The sequence below is a fragment of the Parus major genome, chromosome 4 (assembly GCF_001522545.3).
Source record: "Parus major isolate Abel chromosome 4, Parus_major1.1, whole genome shotgun sequence".
Lineage (NCBI taxonomy): Eukaryota > Metazoa > Chordata > Aves > Passeriformes > Paridae > Parus > Parus major.
This window is the reverse complement of record NC_031771.1, coordinates 4,368,945-4,393,196: the sequence shown is the minus strand read 5'-3', so window position 1 is coordinate 4,393,196 and position 24,252 is coordinate 4,368,945. Positions and strand designations below refer to the sequence as shown.

The 24,252-nt window shown below is 41.5% G+C and overlaps 3 protein-coding genes and 1 non-coding gene across 5 annotated transcripts in view; 1 reads left to right on the top strand and 3 right to left on the bottom strand.

The window, feature by feature from the left end:
• PRSS12 (serine protease 12) overlaps positions 1-15,201 on the top strand; it is a 33,262-nt gene extending 18,061 nt beyond the window's left edge. For both annotated transcript variants that reach the window (XM_033513856.1, XM_015624037.2), the window contains exons 8-13: positions 1,212-1,353; positions 4,922-5,127; positions 5,840-5,918; positions 7,831-7,953; positions 10,754-11,034; positions 12,626-15,201. In XM_033513856.1, coding sequence (XP_033369747.1) covers positions 1,212-1,353; positions 4,922-5,127; positions 5,840-5,918; positions 7,831-7,953; positions 10,754-11,034; positions 12,626-12,933 — 1,139 coding nt within the window. In that variant the 3' untranslated portion in view covers positions 12,934-15,201. The remainder of the gene's footprint in view (positions 1-1,211; positions 1,354-4,921; positions 5,128-5,839; positions 5,919-7,830; positions 7,954-10,753; positions 11,035-12,625) is intronic.
• METTL14 (methyltransferase like 14) overlaps positions 1-18,387 on the bottom strand; it is a 65,023-nt gene extending 46,636 nt beyond the window's left edge. The window contains exons 1-2 of the mRNA XM_033513858.1: positions 18,244-18,387; positions 17,789-17,844 (exon numbers count right to left, since the gene is read on the bottom strand). The gene's annotated coding sequence lies outside the window, so the exon portion shown is untranslated. The remainder of the gene's footprint in view (positions 1-17,788; positions 17,845-18,243) is intronic.
• On the bottom strand, positions 17,968-18,096 carry LOC117244337. Its single transcript, XR_004497211.1, has one exon. It is a non-coding gene; the product is annotated as a small nucleolar RNA SNORA24 (small nucleolar RNA).
• Positions 18,388-20,205: 1,818 nt separating the features above from the next.
• Positions 20,206-24,252, bottom strand: part of LOC107203505 (bifunctional heparan sulfate N-deacetylase/N-sulfotransferase 3) — a 37,768-nt gene continuing 33,721 nt past the window's right edge. The window contains exon 13 of the mRNA XM_015625718.1: positions 20,206-23,779. Within this exon, the coding sequence (XP_015481204.1) occupies positions 23,660-23,779 (120 nt within the window). The 3' untranslated portion in view covers positions 20,206-23,659. The remainder of the gene's footprint in view (positions 23,780-24,252) is intronic.

Below are 24,252 nucleotides of genomic sequence, written 5' to 3'. Positions count from 1 at the left end.
ATAATGGCATTTGTCCAGTAAGATCATGACAGTGTAGGGAAACAGAATGGTGGTGAAGTTAATTCATGTAACTGTCCAGTACCAACTTCAACAGAAACAATATGCTTTAAATTACATCGGAAGCAGACTTGGATTTTATCTTCAAATATGTCCCTGTCCATTTAATGACTTAGGCCAGACTTAACTAGCACTGACCAGATTCATGATTGGTATACAAAAGTTATTCATACCCTAAACTAATCTGAATTAAATATCAAATGCAGATATCTCAAAATACTGCTTTAAGAGTGCAATTAAGTAATTCCCCATCCTCAAATATTTAGAAAACATTAGGAATGGGTTGGAAGAATGAGGAAGAGTCTTTTCTGTTATTGTGAAAAGCAACTCTCATGAGTATAATAAAGATTATAAAGTATGCCATAGAAAAATATTTTGAAGGTGATTCTCCCTTGAACATTATAAAGAGGCCACAGAGGAATTCATAACTGTTTAAAGGGTATTTGCATTGCTTGCAGGCTATAGAGGAATATTAGAGTAAGTAAGAATTAAGTATTTACTTTGCCTAATGACTCAAAACTTAACTACAGGAAAGCACTGCAGAAACCATGATCAACTAAGTCTGACTAATCCACATAAGTGAAATTTCATAATATGAATGTATCTGAATAAACAATCACTTGAAATTGCTAGAAAAATAATCTGGAATAACATGCTGCAGAACAACGTGCATAGAGATAAGGAATAGTTGAATTTCAACACAATGATGCAATATTTTTGCTGAGACAATGGCTAGGAGGAGCAGCAGCAGCCACCAGTTTGAGAATGAGTTTATAGACTAAGATATAACTAAATTCACCCAAAAAGTTCCTGTAAGGAAAATCTGTCCAGCTTGTATGAGTATCGTATCAAAGGCATCTCAGGTGTTTTCTACCTTTTTGTACAGAATTGTGGTCAATTTCTGAACTATGTCACATATTTGCATGGAATGAAGAAATAAGGTGAACTCTGAAAAGTACATGAGTATTTAGTATTTGTCTTGTCATTTGTACCAGCTGCTTCCTTTTGCCAGCCAGGAAGAATATGACTATTTTTACCACTGATATTATGCTCGTTGAACATAAATACCAGTTGTACTGAATATAATGAAAATAACCAAAAGCACCAGCTCTTGCTTCTGTTGCTGTGAGCTGACAACAGTAATTTATTCCCAGGTCCTCCCATCAGGCTGATGGATGGCGAGAATAAGAAGGAAGGACGTGTGGAGATTTTTATCAATGGCCAGTGGGGCACAATTTGTGATGATGGATGGTCTGATAAGGATGCAGCTGTAGTCTGCCGACAGCTTGGCTACAAGTAAGAAAACTCATTAAGCTGTTCCTCATGTTTTCTGTATCTAAAAATCTTAAGTTTCTGCAACCAAATACCAGAAACATGTCTAATAAGATGATGTGTGTCTTTTAAAACTTGTCAGTTTGGCATTTTTTTAGAAAAATGTGCTCCTGCTATTGGTATGAAAAATAGTAAGGCTTTGCCTTCAAAAGGAATATTCATTAAGTAGCAGAACTGGGAATGGGAATGTTAGTATTCGAAGGTGTGTCAGTCTGACTGGCAACAGAAATGCAAGTTAATGCAAGTTATTAAATATTTTTCATTACAAGTTAAACATTCCAAATTATTAATCTATTATTAAATAAAAAAATTTTAGTTGTCATATTTGTTTCAAAAACAGGTCAGTGTCCACTGTCACCAGGTGTGGATTTGATCACTGCAGATTCAGATGCAGGCACACCAGCTACTGAATTCCTAATTTAATGGAGTTTTTTCCTTCATTTACTGATCTGGCTAGATTTGATGTAGCTCGAAGATCTGATGAAGCTGTTATACAAGAGATTATGGCTCCAGTCTGCATGACAGTAATTTGAATAAGCTTCATTTAATACAGGAATAGACCTGACAGAACAAACCCACCCTCTAATTAAAACCACTGCAATATATGTGTAATTTTTGAAAGAAATCACTTAATCAGGCTTACATCACTCATCAGCATTTTCTTCTGGATACCCAAGAGCAGCAAAAATATAACAACTATAGGGCAGATATATAAATAGCAGTACTAATAAGACTTGAAAAATATCCAGAACACTAGTGAAATACAACAGGAAATTAGTTAAATGTCTTCTCCAAGTGTACCTATAAAGAAATTTGAGCTGGAGAAATACAAATCATATTAACTGTTTGTTGTATCTAACAGTATGAAGTTTGTCCAACCAAATATCATCACATCATGTCTGAGCACACAATATACACCTTTTAAAAACTGCAGGGTATTCATTTGGTAAAAGCCTCTTTAAAAGGCTTCAAAACAGCAAAACTTGGCTTACAAGTCAAGATACCACTCTTAAAATTTACCTAACTTGGAAATTCTAGGACAGGTGTCCATCTATCCCAATCCACTGGATTTCCTCATTAACCATATCATGAATAATGATAATAGCGGACCTGAAAAGCTCAGCATTGTTATTGTGCATGGCCCTTGGAGTGAGAGAACTAAGAGGAAAATACCTGAAGCCACTTGTCTCCAGGGACAGATCTGAGCAGGCAGAAAGGTTGTTTCTCTGAAGGTCATCAGTCCATAGATAGCTGGCTTGGAAAGCAGTGACTGAGGGACGTGTGTTTGTTAGGGGTGCACTAAAGCTGCTTGTAAGAGCACATTCCAGCATGTAACCAACACACAGATGTAACATCTGTACCTTCAGAGATCTCCCAATTATATGAAATCATTTTCTCCATTAAGCTGCACTCTTTGCTCAAGAACAGCATGATTTTTTTACATTTGTTTCCTGACAGATGTTCTTCAGTGGGGGCTGGTTTGGGTTTTCTGTGGTGCTGCTGGTTGGTTGGTTGGGTCTGAACAGCTTTAATTCCCATTATCAGCAAACTGAGAGATTACTGATGCACACTAAGAGACAGATTGCTTTCATACAAAGGTAGGAAGAAGAAGGTAGTGCCCTTATTAAGTAACTGATAAGATTCTGGAGAAACAATTCTGTACTAAATTGCAATAAATACTTCTCTGGGGAAGGACAAGAATACAACAAAGTAGTTTTCAATATCCTGAGGAACTTTAGAACAATGCCCTAAAGCAGAAACTTGGTTATTTGACAGAGATACCAAAACCAGGTAAGAATTTACAATGAGTGCCTGTAGTGCCTCACTGTGTTGTAACAGCAAACATGAACACGTCAGCTGCTCACAGGTATCGGAGAGTTGGACTTACTTTTTTGTGGTTATCAGAGTACTCCTCACAAAAGAAAAACATGTGGAGCAAGAGTCACACTATTTATGACTGACATGTCAAATCATAGTAAACTCATTAGGCAGCGATTGTCCTAAACCAGTTCCAAAGGGAGTTAAGGTTCTGGCAAATACCTCCTAACCAAGGAAATTGAAAATGTGTAAGGAGAGTTGACCTTGTGGTATTGTCTCTCACCTAGTGTTTCAGGAGCTTCTCTTTCCTGGCTTTTCGCTATTTCTGCATTCCAACCAATGTTCCCTACTTGGAAATCCTGCCCACCTACCCTTTAGGACAGAGTGAAAAAATCCACACAGGCAAAGCTATCCACGTGCAAGTTTCAAAAGGGAGGAAGCTCCTGTGTCACTTTCATGTTTCAGTTATAGGGATGTGGCAATTGAGAGCTGGTTCAGTTTGAGCCAGCCACATTTCCACTGTGACCAAGCTTTGAAAATGGCATAACAAATCAGGATTTGTCCCCAACAGACCAAACCCAGCTCAAAAAGGGATGTAAACTCTTCATGCCATTCTCACCTACCTTCCCCAACACCGCAGGTATTAAAGAGGTACAAAAAGAGCTGTAAAGGGAAATACTTTCTTGCCTAATACGTTTTTATAGTCAAAATCTCTTTCTCTGCTCCAGCATTTCATCACATCTGCAGTTACAGTTCTGTATGCATAGAAGCACTACTTTACAATTATAAAATACCCTTTAAAATGGAAACCTGTACTTCAATTATCTGCAATTCCATACATCCTTATCCCAGTAAAATGTCAGTAAATTGCTCTTAACCAACAGGTAAACTTGTAGCTCAGGCACACTTAGAGGTGCCTGTGGCTTCCTGCCCCACTTCTCTGTACAGCCAACTGAGTGGTCTCTTACTCATAATTCTTTCAGACTCTTAAACCATGTACAACGAAACACCTATTTATAAATAAAGAAGACTGCCTTAACTAATTAACAGTAATAATCTATCACAGGAGCTGCCAAATGAGATGCTTAAATGCTACACAAGCACCAAGTGCTGTGTTCCTCCCAAGAACAGGGCAGTGCAGAGACTAAACTGGTCTCCAGTCACGTAGTATTTTTAGACCTCAAATACGGGGTGCCCTGTAAAAAATTACACGATAACAAAATCTTTCAATAACCACTAACAACTGATGTACAGCCATGTCTGTACATCATGGCTCCTATTGCACTGCAAGTATACTGCATTTAGCTGGCCCGTCTTTCTGAGGGAATCAGACCTGAACAAATTATTTTTAGCTTTCACAGATGCTGACTTTATACGAGGATTAAAGAGATTATGAAAAAGCAGCTTTCACATATTTTGTTTTATTGCAAAATGTAACGCTGATAAAACGTAAAACACTTTGCACACTGCCTTCTAACCAGATACACAAAGGTAGTTTTTAAACATTAATGAAATGTAGCAAATTTTCTCACAGTTTTTTTTTCCTACGTACCAGAATAAGAGAGGTGGTGAGAAGGTGGTTGTTATCAAGTGAAACAGTGACAGGGTTTGGAATGAAACTGCATTGTCTGACTACTCACTTGGAAATTTGAGTAAAACGTAGAGTAATGCCTCAATATGTTTAACAATAATAAAAAATACACTCTGTTTGCAGAGGTTCAGCTAGAGCAAGGACAATGGCCTATTTTGGTGAGGGCAAAGGCCCCATCCACGTGGATAACGTGAAGTGTACAGGAAATGAGAGATCCTTGGCAGACTGCATTAAGCAGGACATTGGGACGCACAACTGCCGGCACAGCGAGGACGCGGGGGTCATCTGCGAACACCTCAGCAAGAAAGTCCCTGGCAACAGCAATAAAGGTGAGGCCCTGTCATGAGGGGCAGGTCACAGGTCCAGGTGAGCAAGTGTGTGGTAGGAAGAGACAGACTGAACAATCCCACCTAACAGAGGAAACAGTCTTATCAGAAACAGTTACAGAACAAAAGGGGTGGGAACCCCCTCTGCTTACACTGTGCAGCTGCACAAAGGAAGCACCCAGACTGCTCTGCCCAAACAGGCTATTTGTAGCCAAGGCTTACAGCAGCCACATTCATTAAGCTGCTTGAGGGACATGATGCAAAAACCTAAACAGCTCCTTTCATCTTCTCAAGGTGTAGGTTACCCTCAGATAAGGACTGAGACCTGTGTGGTTGGCCAAGGTCTGCTTCCACTAACAGAAGTAAGGAAGAGCCCTACAGAATCCTACGTGTGAGAAGCAAACGTGTAAATGCCTCCGATCACAGCCAAAAGAATTTAGCTAGGATTAGCTAAGAACTTAGCAAAGGATTTCTAAGTCTTGAAAGAATTCACTGTATTTTCTTTTAAATCAAAGACCTCAAGTCTTTTCAAAGTCAAAAGACCTCAGCTATAAAGAATTTCTATTTTCCCCAATCAAAATTTGCCTGTTAAAAACTACCATGAAATACAGAATAACTCCAAATTTAGATATTTTTTTAAAGTTAACTGTCATTGAATATTGGCTACTTCTCATGTTGAGTTTAACCCTCTCTACCATCTCCCTTTCTGGTTTAGATTCTCTTGCTTCTGTTTGTGGGCTGAGGTTACTCCATCGTCGACAAAAGCGAATAATTGGTGGGAAAAATTCTTTACGGTAAATAATTGGTAAAGACAAATAATTTTGAATATAAAGCTTCTAAGACATGTATTTGCCATAAGTGGTTTGCCAAATTTACAATGTTATTGTAGGCTTCTTGTTTTTCTCTTCACTTGTCATGATGTAGGAGTAGGAATATACCCAAAGCAAATTTGGCAGGAAATTAAAAAGTACTAATTGACAAGTATTTGCAGCATAAATTGAAAACCTATAGATGCTTGTGGGTAAAGTCCTTGAATGGGTTATATTTTTGACTTAAAAAATAGCTATTTTACTTTTATCAGAGGATATCTTGGTATCAGGATGTGAGCCATAAAAACAGAACTATCAATGAAGTATATGGTTTTAAATGCCACCCACACCAAAAAAAGAGGCCTGGGTATGATTCACTGCCTAAGACCTTATTTTCCTTCACAAAATAAGCCTTGATGATGACACAGCTAAAAAAAACAGGAGACAGTGACTTTTTTAACAGTTGTGACTTAACACACAAAAGAAATATTCACACAATCTTACAAAAGGCATTGCAAAAAAATATACAAACAGCATCATTACACGTGACTGTGCAACCTGTTTCAAAGTACCTGCACAGCACTGATCAATCCATTTCAAATGGATTCCCACTGCCTAAGTGGGGGAGCTTCAAAGGACAGTAACAAGAGGGAGCCCAGAAAAGTATTTTAATACAGCCAGATAAAGTAAAGTAGGATGATTTGCCTTAGTGAAGGGACAAATGAGATAACAGATAATGCATTGCACAGGAAGGGACTGAGAATTCTTGTCTCAGAATATGTCTTCTAAGGACACTTGCTGAAATTCAGTGATCACAAATAACGTATTGCACAATTCAGTCAGCGCAAGGAAGCTGGTCTCATCATAAATCAGTACAGGAATGTTAGATGAAGCAAAAAGGTGAGAAAAATCCAACAGTACACACAGAAATGCTTCAAAATCAAGCAAGGGAGCATATTTATCAGAAAATGTCACAAGAAGTCATTAAGACAAAGAACTTGAGTAAGTTTGAAAAGAACTTATGTACCAGGAAATGCAAAGTTGTCTGAATTACCTCCCTTTAGAAAAAAACATACTAAATCCTATCTTCCAAAACTGAGAAGCGTCTAAATTGTTTTATTCTTTATGAGAAGTAAATTCCTCCACCTTACTTTAAAACATCTGGCTCTGGTAACTCTGAGAGGATGGACTAGGTGACCCCTGGCAGCTCTTCTTGTCCAGCACACCCATTCAAGAGGACAGTAAACACTCAGACTACCTGTTGCTTACTCTTAGATGCTGCCACTGCTTACAGGTGCAGCTCTCTCCCTTTCCCTTCTCTGGCTCCTAATCTATAAAACCAGCAAAAAAACCCCATCCTGCATTCATAGGTATGCAAATATGGCCAGATCAACTATGAAAACAGATAATCACAGGCTGAAAAAAAAGTGCTCCTCTACACTTGAGACTTCTGCAGTTGCTTTATACCTCCTCTTTTGCCAGCTTCCTTTCTCATGAAGAAAGGGATGGATGCTGGGTTGAGCTTTTCAAGAAATTCCCCTTTCCCCTCTCCAGCTGACAGGAAATTTCGGGTTTGTTGACTGGGATGGTATTTGGCAAGGAACCCAAAGAATGTATGTTTGGCCCAATGAATGCAATCTGAGAAGAGAAAATTCAAATAGCTGACTGTGGGAGGAAGCACTTAAGAGTGTTGGATGCCCAAATTCTCTGTGAAATAATGTGGACCATTGTTCAATGGAACTCTGAGGGTTGGCAGGACAAAAAATATTCACCCCCCTTAATAAACAGCACATTTTGTAAGAAAGCTGTGTCAGTCAAAGCAAGCCAACAGGATGCACACAGCAGGTAAGGGAGCTCCCTGCTGCTGCACCCTGAACACCGTGTGTCACTCCCGCAGGGGCGGCTGGCCGTGGCAGGTGGCACTGCGGCTGAAATCCTCTCACGGCGATGGGAGGCTCCTGTGTGGTGCTACTCTCATCAGCAGCTGCTGGGTCCTCACTGCTGCACACTGCTTTAAAAGGTGGGTCTCTCTTCAACTGTTTTGTTGTTCTGGGCAGATGCAAAACCATTACAGTTCATGTACTCAACAAGCCCATGGAAATCCGTTCCAAGAGTTGGCCTTTGGTTATAAAAAACCCTTCCACTCAATCTCCTTTCCTTCAAACAAATGAAACACCCTAATGCATTAAAATTATTTGGGTGCTGCCCTTCATGTGATTTACATTTGCAACTTCAGCATTTTCATGAAAAAATATAGACAGCACTTCTGACATTTTAACTTTCTGTTCCAACAAAAATGCAGCTTATGGCTTTTAGATTATAGTGAAGACAACTGAGCAGACACCAAACATAGGGACTGTAATATTTCAGATTAAATTCGCTAACAACATATCTTGGCAGTGGTAACTAAATGCAGGACTTCACTGCTGATGAGGTCACTGAAGCATAAATGCACCAACTTGCTCAATAAGGACGCTAATCTTGTGATTGGTGATTATTTCACTGGAACAGGCTGAGAAAAAAGCATAGAGGAGCACTACAGTTTTGATGTATTTACTCAAGTGAGCTGCAAATGTTTCACATTTTGATTTTGAGCCTTTTCTTTTGCACACTAGTACCTAAAATGAAGAGTCAGATATGCTTCTACTCAAATGCACAGTGTATTACCTTTGCTGAGCAGCAGATGCACATCTTTTCTTGTTTCCTGAAATCACGAAGCACTTTCCTTGGTAATATTTCAAGCTGAAACAGTCAAATTTAGTAAAATTTCCTGCTATTTCACCTGATGTCCCAGGTGCTTCTGCAGAACTATGGAAGCCCTTTAGTTGCTTTCATCAAAAATCACAGACAATGGCTTCCTATTTCCTTGTTCATTATCTCTGGAGTGATTACCAAGGATGCTGCCTGAGGCTCTTGAGAAAGCCTTTGATTACAGGCTTGAAAACTGAATGTGGTGCCAAGGAGTGCCAATTTTGGATACTCTGCTGAGCACCCACAGGATGGGGCAGCAGCATGGCTGGAGCAAAGGACACTGTGGTACTTCCAGATTGCTGCAGCCACTCGAGGGACTCAGCAACCCTGAAACTGTTACCTGAGGTCTCAGTGACCCAAGTGTTGTTTTGTCCCAGAAGCTACCTTTAAACTGTGATTAGACCCTAAGCATGCAGCTCCAAGAGCCTGTGGATGCACTACTGTGCACTGAGGGAATCCTTCAGCTCTAAGCTGGCTTTGGACAGACTGGGCTCAATTTCCAAATGATGTCAGAGTGATTTTCAGGGATAGGTTTCCAAGAGCTATCTATAGATCAAGTGCCTTCTTCACATATTTTCCGCAGATGGACAAGAGAAAGGCCAGTATACTATTTCCCATATCCTGGAAATTGGAACATTGCTTAAGTAACCAAAGTGGGCTCATCTGTACTGGGGGTAAAAATTAAGCATAATTTTATGCATGATGATTAGAATTGTTCACCAGTACTACAGTGGAATTATTGGTTTCTATACTCTTGCAGAGACTTAAATTAAGAAAAAAATGTTTGAAGCTATTTCTTGTTTTATAACCAACCCTTGTCTTGAGCTATTCTGACAGCTACAGGGAAATCGGAAGGTCCATACATTTAAAAAAATAACTGGATAATTAGAAACATGAAGCATAGGAAAAACCCCTTCAGGTATCCTATACAGAAGGTCATCTTGGGATGAAGGGATGCTTGCTCACAGCCTGCAGCTCTCTCTCCACAAAGCCTAGAAGTGAAATTCTGCTCATAGAAGACCTGAAGGATTAGACCAAGAAAGCTTTACAGGCAACCAGGAATGTGACCCACAACTAGAATAAATATTCAGTGGTACAGCTATATATTGTGAAGAAAACAGAAATGTCCCTGCTTTGTCTGCTGCTCCTCAAGCAGGCTTTAGCAAGCTATGGAAACCAGAAGACTGCTAGATGGTATAAAAAGAAAAGGCGTAAGTTACCAGGTGATGGGACACTGTGGGTAGTATTTTCTGCAAGCATATTAGAAATTTCATGTTGAAGGCTATTAAGGGAGAAATAAAAGGAAGAACATTTCTGTTAGCTTAGCCATATTTTAAAATAAATATACGTACCTAACACTACTCCCTTGTTTGCATTTTACTGGGAAGGGCTGTGTGTCCTGTAATACAAAAATCTTCAAAGGCAGGCACAGAAAATTGTTATACCAGCTACAGAAGTCATCTCTAATGTATTTACCATTTAGTCCATGAGGTGGAAGACACTGGGATTATATCAGATGCAAAACAAGCCTAGAGATTTACAGGCCTCCTGTCAGTTTGACAGTAGGTGCTCGTGATGCACAAGTGCTTTGTCATCCTTACTATAACTTCAGTTGATGTAAGAGATTTTTATTAAGTTACCTAAGCCTCTAAAGTTCCTCAACTGACCTACAAAGCAGGCCTGAACACTGTTTTCATTCCAGTCATTATCTGGAGTGATGTCAGTACCAGGCTGTCACTGCAATTACTGGCAGTTTACGTTACCCTTGCTAAATAAATCTATCATGCACACCTTGTACATTTGAAGTGTCAGTCATGGCAAATGGCCAAAGACAATTGGCTGTGAAAATACTCCAAAAGAACAACCTGAAACCTCAGAAGAAGGATTTTATATTCTTTAGGACACACTGAAATGTCAGTGCAAGCATTTGAGACAGCATTTTTGCTCTTTAAAAAAATCTTTTGGTAACATTAGCTGTGTGAACAAGAGAGGAAGTGATGAGCTCTGTTTGCACGCTCAGGGTGTGACCTGACCTGAGCCAGCCCTGTTTGTTCTCACCTCCACCTCAGGTACGGCAACAACACTCGCAACTACGTGGTGCGGGTTGGGGACTACCACACGCTGGTGCTGGAGGAGTACGAGGAGGAGATCGGGGTCCAGGAGATTGTGGTGCACAAGGAGTACAGGCCTGACAGCAGCGACTACGACATTGCCTTGCTGAGGCTGCAGGGGCCTGAGGAGCAGTGCGCGAGATTCAGCACCCACGTCCTCCCTGCCTGCTTGCCGCTGCGGAGAGAGCGACCACACAAAACTGCTCCCAACTGCTTCATCACTGGATGGGGTGACACAGGTAAAATCATTTCTCTGCTCCCATCTGCTTAGCTGAGGCTGCTAAAAAATCCCCTCAAATAATTAAAAGAAGAAAATGCTTCAAATGAAAGCATTTTACTCTTTTTTAACATAGGGGAATATTTTCTCTCCCGATCCTTAACCAGGAATGACAATATTTTGTTTACTGAATACAGTTTGTATTTGGAAAGCAGTGATTAACCATGTCATTCTAAATCACAGACCCTGTCAGTCAAGTGGCCTCATTAAGATTGACAAGCAGGAATAAAAAGCTTATTTGTTGCCAGGCCCAGTAGGTAACTAACAGCTCTAACACATTTAAGGTTTCTTCAAAGGTAAAGACCACAAATATTTTAATTTTAGAAAGGTTAAATTACAATATTCCTATAGAAAAATGGATGGAAAATATGCACATAACACACAGAATTTCAAACATTTTAGTGCTCCTTGTTACCACTGACATTTTCAACCACCTTTGATTTAACTAACAGAACATCTTGGCAAAATTTACAAAAGCCTCAATGCCATCTGCACTCCAGGCTTCTACTTGTTTTTTTTTTATGGTCAGTACAAGATTCTTCCTCTTCAAAGGAATTCCTTGTCCTTTAAATGTTTCACAAATTAATAACCATGTTTTACTTTTATGTTTTTGTGGTGCTGAATGCAGTGCAAGACAGCAACCACACTTGAGCCTTTGTTGCAGTGACTCACTCAAACTGGCAAGGAGACAAGGCACGGCCCAGGATCCGCCCCTCCTCTTTACAAGCACTAATCTGTGTGCACAGAGGTTGGGGTCACTGTACTACAATAAACGAGGGGCAAGTAGGGTGGCTTTCTTGCTAAAAACTATTGTTAATTCATTGCCTAGCTCTGTCTAGGCTTTTTACATAATTCACTCAAAGTCCTGCAATACTGCTAACTTAGGACATCTGTTTCAGGGAACATTAACCACTGCAGTAATTGGCTTCAATTTATGGTAAGAAATGACATCATTGCAGTACCTCAGCTGACATTTCACACTTACTATATGAATCATAATTACTTCACAAGTTGTATGATTTTACTTAAAAAAACCCAAAACCAACACTGGCCCTCATTTCCCATGCTTCCAACTGAAAGAAATGCAAGGTATGGAAAAAACTAGAAAGATCCATTTGAATGCTCTACTTGGAAGCCACCAGAAGATGCAGCACCTGTTCAGGCTGAGCTACACTAGATTTGACACAGACTATTGTGACACAGAAATGAAGGATTTCTACTGCTTTACTCTCAGCTGCGTGAGACTCCCAAAAATTGCTTCTGCATAGACACAAAGTGCTCAGAATAAACCCAACTCCAGCCTTGCAAAGATCCAGACAACACACACAGGAAAGCTACTTTTTTAAAAAAGCACTTACATTTTACATTCACAATATCTACAGTATTCTAGTACTATATTGAATGCAGAGATGCTTTCAGTAGTCTTGCTTCCAGTAATTGTACATAATTGACAAAGCAGCGTGAAAGACCTGAGAGCCAAAATTGATTAAATCACATCTATGTTTCCAAGACCGACCACTGTAATGAGACAGTAATTAGGATCTCCTTTTTAGGACGGGCTTATTCGAGAACATTACAACAAGCTGCCATCCCCTTACTTCCCAAGAGGGTGTGTGAAGAGCGCTACAAGAGGAGATTCACAGGGAGGATGCTCTGTGCTGGAAACCTGCAGGAACAGAAACGTGTTGACAGCTGTCAAGGAGACAGCGGAGGACCACTGATGTGTGAGCGCCCGGGGGAAAGCTGGGTCGTGTACGGTGTGACCTCCTGGGGCTACGGCTGTGGGGTCAAAGATTCCCCAGGTGTCTACACAAAAGTATCATCTTTCGTACCCTGGATTAAAAGTGTGACCAAACTATGAATGTCCATAATGAAAACCAAACTTTGAGCAGGACAACTTGAACAGCACATGCAGTTGTGCACAGCTGGGGCCCACAGTGGGTGGAAACAGACATTTTCCTGATTCCTGTGTTTTTGTTTTTATTAAATCCAAGCTGTATACACACAACCCTTCCAGTTAGGGATTACTGTCTTTCCTGTTCCAGAAGTTTAAATATTGCATGAACAAGTTACCACGTGTCTAAGGGGAAAGGTGATAGCCAGCCAGAGCAGTACTGGAGCAGGACAGCTGGGGACTTCACTGAGACTCACTGCCCACATGACTGTAGCTCCAAGCTATTTATGCTCCAAGCGTCTCTACAATTAATTACAGATCTCAATTCATCTCCAGCCCAGTTTATTTAGTCTATTATTCCTATGATTTTACACTCAGTCCCCTAAATCTGACTCGTTCCAGTAGCTTATGAGACCATTAGTAGCCTGACTCTTGCTAAGTAATTCTGCGTACGTATTAAATGCAGGAAAGGAAACAATGGTCAATAATCACATCCCCAGCTAGTCTGTAAATGTCCTCACAGGTTAGTGTCCCCAAAGTACATTCCCAAACAAAACAGGCACTACGCTGACAGTTTCCCCACAAACATCCTCACAGCTGCAAGAGCAACCACTTGTCTACTTTACCTAAGAAGCATTTGTGACATTTCTGAAATTTGCAATTTTGAGTATATAAAGCATTTTGGGGAGGATTCACTTTTTCTGTTTACCACTAGCTGTCAGTACAGTGTCAGACTAACAAACATCCCTATCCTTGCATTGCTGGCCTTTCCTCAAGTAGTGCAAAGAACCTCGGTCAATCCTACCAGGCAAAGTTACACATACAATGGAGGTGTTGAGCAAAAACTTGTCTGAAAAGGTCTGTGAAGTCTTAAACCATGTTATCTGTAAAGTAATAGTTAGACAACTCTCTCCTGCTTAGTTGTAACACTGGTTCAGACTGATTTCAAAGGAAAGACTTCTAAAGCACTGACCATCTTCATTTCATTAAATTCCTTTTCCAAATACTGTTCCCCGTGCTATGAAATCCCTAATAACTTATTATAAAAATGCACTGATAACCAACTTACTGTCCAGTGAGCCTGGAACACAGGAGGCAATCACCACCTTCTTGTAACACTGAAAGGCATCATTCTGGGAATCTCCCAGGAACTGATTCAGTGGGGAGGGAGCCACGGCAGCTCAGCACCACAATCCCTGGCCAAGGCCACGCTCCAGGTACCACAACCATCCTTAATCAACAACTGTGCTCGTACAAACACAACTGAAAGCTGTGGGCCATGAAACGCTCCCGTGTGACAAGTGTGGCAGATGAGTGTCAACACATCGTGACTGTGCAAACTGTGACTACCAGTGACTGCTTACCCATTTCCTATTCCCCAAACTGGCTGTGACTGTCTTGTGTGGCGTTTTGTGAACAAGTGGGGTGCCTGCATTCATGCTCTAAGGGGGCAATCATTCGTTTTTGTAGGGCTGTGTTTCTCTCCGGCGTTGTAACAAATATATCCAAGACCACTCACTTGCATACAAAGTGGCAACAATATTGCAGAAGCCCATGTGATTGAACATTTTGCCCTTAATATCTCCGACCCCAAATTTAGGTTTGCAAAGGTCAGGACTAATTACTGTAACTGGTGCTAAACTAGTACATGAGGTGCTTTAAAATATATTTTAGTTCTCTGTAATTCCACACTATTTGAAATAGTGTGAAATACTTTAAAACACCATAAATCACTGTACTGTGACCACCTCCTGTTAGACCAATGTGAAACACTGTGCTAGTGAACTTTGAAACCATTATGTTTTTACTTCTATATAGCCCTTATAATTAGAGGGGAAGTCAGTCTGTCAAAATATATCTGCATGTAACATCTGAGCTTTGTTGTACAAGACCCATTGAGACTTGTGGTGAAGCAGGGTACCTAGTGCAATAAATGCCTTGTATACAGGGGAAATATTCATCTTCTGATAGCTGCACCACAGAAACGGGATACTTGGAGGGGGAACTAAGCCGGCATAGTAAGTGTAGTAAACGTTTAGATTCAGTACTTTGTTATTTTTGCTTTTAATAGAGTGCTTTGTTAGATTTTAAAATGTTGCACACTACTGTTTCCATGCTGAGCATGCCTTTTCAGTTTCTAACAAGGAATGAAACTGTCTCCATCTTACGCCGTTCTCGTTTTTGCTCAGTGAGCCTGATGGTGTACAAGTATTCAATAAAAACTGCCACACTGACTACAAGCTCTGCACGCTCATCACTACGGCAGATGCACAAGCAGCTGCTGCAGAACATCAGCTGGGCAAACATCGTGTGGGTTTTACCTGAGAAAGGCAGCTCTTGGAAGCATCTTCCTCACAGCAGATAAGCTTAGGGCTATTTTCTCAGAGAAAAGTTTGTCCCATTCCCTGTGGTTTAACTCAGAGCAGTTTCATTGTCCTAAGTTCATCCTACACTTTTAAAGCTGTTCAGTAACAGTGTTAATGGTGGCACCATGAAAACACTTGGCACTTGTCACCAGGTGAAATGACCAAAGAATCCCAAAGACATGTCATCTCTCCAGGCTCCCCAGCACCATGAAGATTTCTAGTTACATGCAGCCCTCCTGAACTTCCCAAGTTTTTATTTCCCAGAGAATACACAAAGCATCACTGCAACTTACACACAAAGCCTCCTTAATGTGGATCTTATCTCAACCCTAAACAATTCCAAAAATAAAAATTTGTTTGCCCATTTAAAATAAAGTAGTAACTGCTCTGCAGAACAGACGTGGCAATTTCTAAAGTGCTGAGGTTACTACACAAGTCCAGTGTTTTTGGAGAAGAGGGAGCTCACAGTACTCACACTCCTCAATGTTGGCTACCAGGCTTGGCAGCCAGCACCTTGGAATGCAGAGCAAAAGCCACATGAGAGGGCTGCTAGGAGTAATCACACACCACCAGTTAAACAGGTGTGCTATCACTTGTTACAGCACCACACAGAAACACATTCAACTCATCTGTACTTCCGCTTGGGCAGAGAAACTATATGCTTTAAAAAAAAACCCAAAAAAACTTGAAGAGTTTCCTATGACAGCTCCCCAATCTCCCCACCATTAGTCACTTCCTCACATCCAGTCCGCGCTGCAATCAGAGCCCACAGTTCTGCTCCATTCGCTTCAAGCAGGAATCCCAACCTCAGCAATTACACTGCACGCTGCTCATCTCAGTTCTGGCTTCACAGATTTTCTCAGTCCTTTCAAACCCTCCTCTTCCCTCTAACTTTCCAGTTTCCAACTACTTGCAAAAAAAGAAAATTTATCTGAAAGATACTCCTTAAGAGATTGTGCCAGCAAAGCTGGTATTCACTAAGACAGTACATTTACTTTTATTTATATATTTTACGCAAAATATCTTGTCCGAGCGTGCAATAATTCACCATCTACTGGATCTCCATCAATCTTCTTAAACATGGATTCCCCCAGCAACTGCAACAATCTCTTTCAAGTTGTTGTTTCTGCCCTGCAGCACTTACCTCTGATTCAAGCTGTACCGCTTCTGGAGCAATTCCCAGACAATGCATCAGCCACATGAAACCAGATTCTGCCCAAAAGGTGCGTCCCCAGAACAGGCAGATTTGGCAGGTGTAAGTAATCCTGACCCACAGGTGTAGGTCTAATCACAGTCATCAGCAGTTTTTCAAGAAAGAAACCACACCTGCAGCCAATCATCTCTCTTTATTGACTTACTCATACATTAAAACGCTTTACATTCACACAGACACCAAAATTTAAGCTGTAGTTTCAACATCCGTTTTTCCAGACTTCAGAAACTTACCTGCAGCTTCTGCAGCACAGGTACACTCACTGCAGCCACCTTTCTAACACACTTCGAGAGCAGAGGAGCCATCCCTGGAGGTGCAGTACAGCCACTCAACTACCAAAATCATTGCTGAAGTACCTCGAGGCTTAGTGACAGCCCAAAGCAAGGAGCAGCACAAAATGAGATCCTAACTGCATCTGTCTGTACAGAAGCAGTCGAGGCAAGCTGGGTTCCAGCCCCTCTTTATCAAGATCAGATGGAATGCAGAAGCTCTCATCAAAGCTCCAAATTTGAACTTGGTTTAAAAATCGAGGTTAAGACCTAGCCTAAAATTAGCTTTTGCTAGTCCCTACCTCACAACCAGAAATATTACTGCTCCCAAAAGGCATCAGTTCCAGACGATTAAACACATCCACCCTACCCTAAGTGAAAATTAACAGATTTAGTCACAGCTACTCCTAGAATTCACACGTGCAATTTAGCCCCATCTTCTTTCAAGAGGGCTTTTCCCCTGTAAAAACAAGTTTGAGGCAGTTTAATAATGCTACTGGAAACACAAACAAGACAGCAACCATCACTAAACAGCAGGATGCTTTCCCAGGAGTTATAAAACTTCTGCCGGCTCCTGCAACTGCACGTTTCTCTTTGTATTCACATGTTTATTGAAAAAGACACTCTCCTTGCACAGACTATCCGGGAGAAATTTCTGCATTCAGACGCTGCTAGTTTGGCAGGCAAAGTATTGGCAATGTGTATTTTATGCTAGGGATAGTGGATTATATTTTCCAATGTCTCTACATCCAAAGCCAACTCCTCCTAGTCACATTAATGCACTTGATTATACCTTTCTGCCCCGAAAACATGTAAAAATGAAGCATGCCTTAAAATAAACCCCCAAGCTGATACCTTGATTTCAAAAGACAAGTCACAGCACAGTAATCGCTACGCATAAATTATCAAATCGGTATTTTTCCTGCCCCAGATCTCACCTCTAAAGAACTTACTAGGCACAGCCAGACACGTACTTTTTGTGAAGAGGATCTTCAACAACTACATCTCCATACTTTCAGCTTCTGCACTCCTGTGGAATTAAAATAGAATAAAAAAGTTTAACAACTGCGCCGTAATAGCTTAAACCTGAAAAACCAATCAACAAAAAAAAAATCCAATAAAGTGGGAGACGGGTAACCCCACGGCAGACTCGGTTTGTTACTTGCCACAGTCAACGACTCATACCCACAAAAGGGTAAAAGTTATGCCAATTAGCAAGGCCCTGCTCTTCCATGCCTAGGAAGGGAGTCAGCCACAGGTCAGCTCCCATGGAGTCATGGATCTCTACTTCCCCACCCCCCCCGCCACGTGGGGGCGGCCATTTTCCCTTCCTCTCTCCCTCCCTCATGTGGGCCCGGGCCCCACGCGGCCGGCTCCCGGCTCCCACCCGTCCTCCCTGTTACGCAGCCCACCCCTTCACGGAGCCTACCTTCTGTCTGTTACGCTCCGCGCCGCTGTGGAGGAGAAGGCGCCCGATCCGCGAGCACCGTCACTTCACCCTGACCCTCACTCTCACCCTTCCCCTCCGCCTCGCGCGCCCACCGCGCGCACCCCCTCAGCGCCAACGGCCGCGCCGCGCGCACCCCCTCAGAGCCAACGGCCGCGCCGCGCGCACCCCCTCAGCGCCAACGGCCGCGCCGCGCGCACCCCCTCAGCGCCAACGGCCGCCACGCGCGCCCGCCCACGCGGAGCCCCATCAGCACGCGACCCACTCTCGCGCGCCGGCGGCGGGAACTGGGCGCTGCCGGGACCCCGGGCTGGGGGCGGAGCTTCTGGCTGGGGGCGGGACCACGGCGCGCACGCGCACTAAGCTCGGCCAGGAGCGGGAAGGCGCGGCCCGGCACTGGGATCGATCCCTCTCCCGTTTTGGCTCTCGCTCCTTCCCGAACACAGCGAGCAGCAGCCCCGGGGCGAAACGGGCTAAGGCGTTCTCCAGAACAAAGCAGAGACCTTCAGCTGATCCGAGACAGCGATGCTGCTTTGTCCGTGTAGATACACGTGTGCTACAGTAATACAGCTCGATAGTTGAAAACCACAGACTACAGTAAAACTCGGAGGTCGTGGAAGATGTGCTAGGAAAACCAAGTTATCCCTCTAGGCGAACACAGGTTATTTTCCTTTTCCAGTCCATGTGGGCTGGCCGAATGCCCACACCTTAATTTGGAGTTAGAACAGAACGGAATATTCCAACTGGGAGGCACCTAGAAGGATCATCAGTCCAAATGCCCAACCACCTCAGGGCCGAGCAGAAGTTAAATCCCGTCGTTAAAGGCATTTTCCAAATTATTTTTAAACACTGACAGGCCTGGAGCATCAACCACCTCTCCAAGGAGCCTGTTGCAGTGTCTGAACTCCTTCCCATAAAGAAATGCTTCCTAATGTCCAATCTAAATCCCCTAATTATTTCAACTTTTGCACCACAGCAGCTTACTAAACTATTACTAGTCATCCTCAGCCCAGGGAAGTCTCAGGCTCAGCACACCTTTATTTAGATCACCCTTACTTGGTCTGAGTTCCTCCTACACTCAGGTTCCCCTGGTTGATTGCTTTCCTTCTCCTGGGATTTGCCCTTTGCTGACTGTTGTGCTTTCTCCGTCCATGTCACCCAGAGAGGCAAAAAAAAAAAAAAAAGTGTATTTTAAGTGTATTTTAGGTGTCTTTTGCCTTTGAGCTCCAGGAACTTGTGGACTGGAAGAACTGAAAAGAAACATTACATGAAAGTAGATGAAGACAGAGGCCAAGCAGCTATTATTATTTGTAAAAAGGACCTTTCCCCTTTTCTTACTGCCTGTTACTACTTCACTGGGTTTTTTTTAAAAGATTATAGAGATGGCTATTACACAAGAGGCTTAGAATTCTTAATTTTAAGTTGCATCATTTCTCTGTAATGAAATGTTTTCTTAGGAAACCTGCACTATCTCCCACACTCCTAAGCAGATTTTGTGTTGTGTTCAGAACTGGTTGATAACAGCGAATTTTCCTTTGGACATTCATACCATCTTTAGAGGTTTCTCCAAATAAAGCTTTTCTGATGTCTGTGTAGGCTGATGCATTGGCACAACTATTGAATCCACAAGGCAAATGATTAGAATAAATTTTCCTTGTTATCTTAAAAACAGCAAACTCTGGAGATGTTTCTCCAGCGCATTAGCAAGTGCTGGCACAAGAAATAAAAAGTAAGCAGGAAGCAAAACCAGTCAAACAAGCAGCTGCATAAAGCAGCAATATTCACTCACAGCAAGAGTAAGCAGTATTTTTCATTTCTGAAAACATTTCATGCTGCTCCTGTGCTGCTGGATTGTGCTGTAGCTCAGCATCGAGCTGCAATAGCTCCTGACCAACCTGGAAAAGGACAGCTTCTGTGAACATCAAAGTCACTTCCACACAGCACTACATTTTCTTATCAGAGTTTATTGTTGCACTTCAAATACCATGCCACTATCAGAATAATATCTATTTTTTTATTTAAAAAAACTCTGAGAAAAATGTTTCCAGCAATTCTCATTCAATGTGAATGACAAGAGTATTACATCTATAAACATTGAAATATCTATTTAATTTCTTCCTGAGGAAGTTTCACATTTTTAAGCAATGAAAAAGGATCTTCTGTACAAGATAGTCTGCAAATCATTCAAACTCATTCTTTCTGCACAAGTAGAACTGGGAAAATGTCACAGTATTCTCAGGAATGTTAACTCAAATCATTAGGTGATTTCAGATCAGGCTCTGCGTTTACACCCCCAAATGGTCAGTATCTGCTCAGAACCACGTGTTGTTTTTTTAATGGCACTGATGTCTGCAGAAAGCAAATTTCAGAACCACCTTTATGAAAATGAAGATGAAACTCACAAAATCAAGCAGTTGTTAAAGAAATCGCTTGTGCAGTTACCTACCAGGGGAACAGAAACCATGGCTGCGTTAACCAGCCGCAATGAAACATCTGACTTGGACTAGCAAACAGATTTGTTGCAACAAATCTGTTTTTTTGAGAGCATTAATACTGATACGTACTTCTGGAAATCGAACACTGGTTGCAGGTAAGCTGTGAATGGAAGGGGTTACACATCAGGTAACTCGTGTGGTGTGCCTTGGTTACTCAGCTGTACCCAAGTGCATCCCTGACACCCACCCAGCTGCTGTCTGCTTGCTGTGCTCGGCCTCCTCCTCCTCCACCAAGCTGCCTGCATGTTAAAAGTGCTTTTTAAAGGCTCCTCTTAAACCTAAGAACACATTTCAATAGAATAGTTCTGGAATAAACCCCTCCCATGGCTTCACACCATCCTTTTACAAACAACTAATAATCCACCCAAGGCCGTGTGCGTGGAGGATTTATTGTCCCAGTGCCTCGTGGTGACCACAGATGGGCTGTAACATTCCCCAGGGGACAATGTGACCAATGTCACCACTCTGTCCTTGACTGCCCACTCATTCTCCATCTGTTGCTTTCCCAGGGCAAGAAGACAGAGAGGGAATTCTTTAAAACAAAGAATGAACTAGGAATGTGGCTGAAGGCCACTCCTCCTGCATGCAGGAGGCACTCAATCTGCGTTCTCATCCCGAATACATCAGGCACTTGTCAGTGCCCAAGGTTTTCCCCATTTTTTCTATTTTAAAATGCTGTTTCACTGAAGAACATGGAGTAACTGAGGCAGCAATGCACAACAGGAGCTTTGTGCAATCCCTGCATTTTTGAAACATTTGAGTGATGTTATACCAGGTTGTGTCAAGAGGAAAATCAATCATGACAGGGTAAAAACCCCAGGTATTTTCTCCAGTTATTCAATTTAGCTGTAACAAATCTATATGGATGCTTGCAGGATGCACGAGCTGTCCACAGCATGCAGAGTATTTGCATTTTACAGATGTTCTGAATCCAGAGTGTTTCTTTTATCAAATAAGAAGTACTTTAAGACAAGTCAGCTTTTGAGACAAATCCGTATGACTGAATATTTAAAGTGAAATGAATTTCTCAGTCTAATAAATAACAGAAATGTTCATCTTAAAAAATGTCTACTCTAGTAGGTCCTCATCCTTAGTCATGCATATTCCCTTAGCAAAAATGTGCTGCGTAAAGAATATTGTTATATACAGCAAATTTGTCTAGATTTTTTTTTCTTTACAGGCCTATCAAAACCACGTATTACATAGACAAAAAAATCAATAAATAATAAAGATTACCAGTTAGAGGTACAGTAAGGATCTCAACATCTGTTTTCTATTTAGGGAATAACAGACTGGTTTCCATTCCATTACCTTGAAAGTTAAATTGCATGATTACATAAATGTCGTAAAACAGCACTGAGACATAGGAAGTTTTTCCACCATCTGATGCATGTTTTTAAGTATTCACCCTGAAACAAACGATGAAAACATTACAGAGCTCCTGTATAAAGCCTTGCATTTAGTACTGCAGTTCTTTTTTGTTTTCACTCATCCTTCATGCCTTTAGAAACACTCAGAGCCAAAGTTCTGTGAGGAGCATTAAGGCCACACTTAGCTGAAGTTTCCAGTGATCCTCCTCAACTTCTAAGCACTACTGATTAGACTTGATCTTGCATCCACACTGATGCCTTGAGAGATGTATTGTTGAGAACTACCACATCAACATCAGCCTGCAAGGGTGGGTATTTATGTTTTCCCATGATTTGAGTAGTCATTTTCTACCATGACTACACACGGTGTTTATTTTTGTACCCCTCTAAAGCTTCTTCCTAATATTTAATACCAAACATGTTTAATGTATCTGGAAACAGAACTGGTATTTTCATCTGGAAATCTGGGTAATTTTTGCAGCTGATGTCATCTGAAGGCTGCAGAAAGATGCTACAATTTTGATGAGGCTGAGGGGGGAAAAGCATAGGTTAAAGGCAAATAAATTAAGGAAAAAACAGTGGTGCAAATTAAGGCAATAAAAGTAAGCATCTGTTTCTGCTTTTTAGGAGTTTTTCATTCATTTCAGAGGAGTCACTCCTGAAGTGAGAGTGCAGAGTTACAGAGCAGGGTAAGCCCAGAGCTCATTGTTCGGCTCTGGCTGCTCGCAGGAGTGAAAACCTCTTCTTTGTATTCCTCCAGTTTGGGTCACAATTGTTTAATACTGCAACTTTGTGTGCTTCACACAGCCAATCACATTTCTGCTCAGGTAATTCACATCTCAGTTAGTACAAAAATCAGACATATTAACTGGCACTTGCCACACTGTTTGTTGTTACCAGATATAATCGCAGGTTCTGTTTGGTTTCTTTCTGTTTGGTTTTCTTTCTACACCCGTGGATTGCAGATGTTGCCTGAGGGTGCATTTGTTGCCATGCACAGCTAAATGATACATGATAACTGTACTGCTCCCCTGTGTTTGCACTTACTTTGGGCATTAGCAAGCTGATTCCAAAGGCAAGAAGGACTCTGGGCATTTTGTGCTACATTATCTTATCCTATGCAACACCATAATCAAATCCTAAGAAAAAACTGCCAGTGGTCCAACAAAGGGCTACAAAACCTACATGAGACACAATACTTTAAAACTGATAGATAAAAACGTGAATATTTACTGTGAGATTGGACAGGTCATGTATCTCTGACACTTAAACCAGTTGTAAATAACTTTCACATATGTGCACAGTAGTCCACAAGTCCACAGGCCCAGAAAGGTTTATGAGAGAGATTTGGCCCACCAGAGCTCTAAGGAACACATGTATTTTTACAATCCACATGCCAGCATATGGAAATAATTTCTATCCTTTACACTTTTTTGAAGAGGTATATCTTACAAGACCTTCTGGTAGCTGCTGGAAAGCTCAGATATGATGACTGAAGTGTGGAAGGACATTTCAAGAAGCTCTTTTCCAATGCTATCTCACTTTCTGGAGCTCCTGTCTCAGCCACGATGGCAGGGGCTGTCCCAGTTTGTGGAGGAGCTTAGACAGTTCCACGTTGTGATCTCTGTAGTAGTTAGACAGAAAGGCCCTGCACTGATGGATACAAAAGGAGAGATTTTTATTTAATAAAATGCTGTACTGCAATTGCTGTGAATTTGAGGTTTCAAAGTTGGTTTGACCTGTGAGAAAACTTAATTTCCTTTATGCAATTTATATTGTTTTATGCCATCTACCACATGCAAGGAGCTGAACTCTGAAAGGTAATTTCAAGGGAAACAAAGGTTCTCCAAAATGAACACCAAAGTCAAAGCAAAATTTGATTCTAGTCTTAGTCTTGTATGTTTAGAATCACATTGAAGGTGGAGATACTTTTACTGCAGTGTGCTTGACATAACAGCTTTTGGAATATCTTTGTATGTAAGCTTGTATCAGCTAGGAACCCACATTTTCAGAAGTATTTAGAGTTGAAAAAGACAAGTTTGCACAAACACACTCTTATCTTTGACCAAAATCCTTCTCACCCAATGGCTTTGTATCAGTATGACTCTATCTCACAGAACACAAAT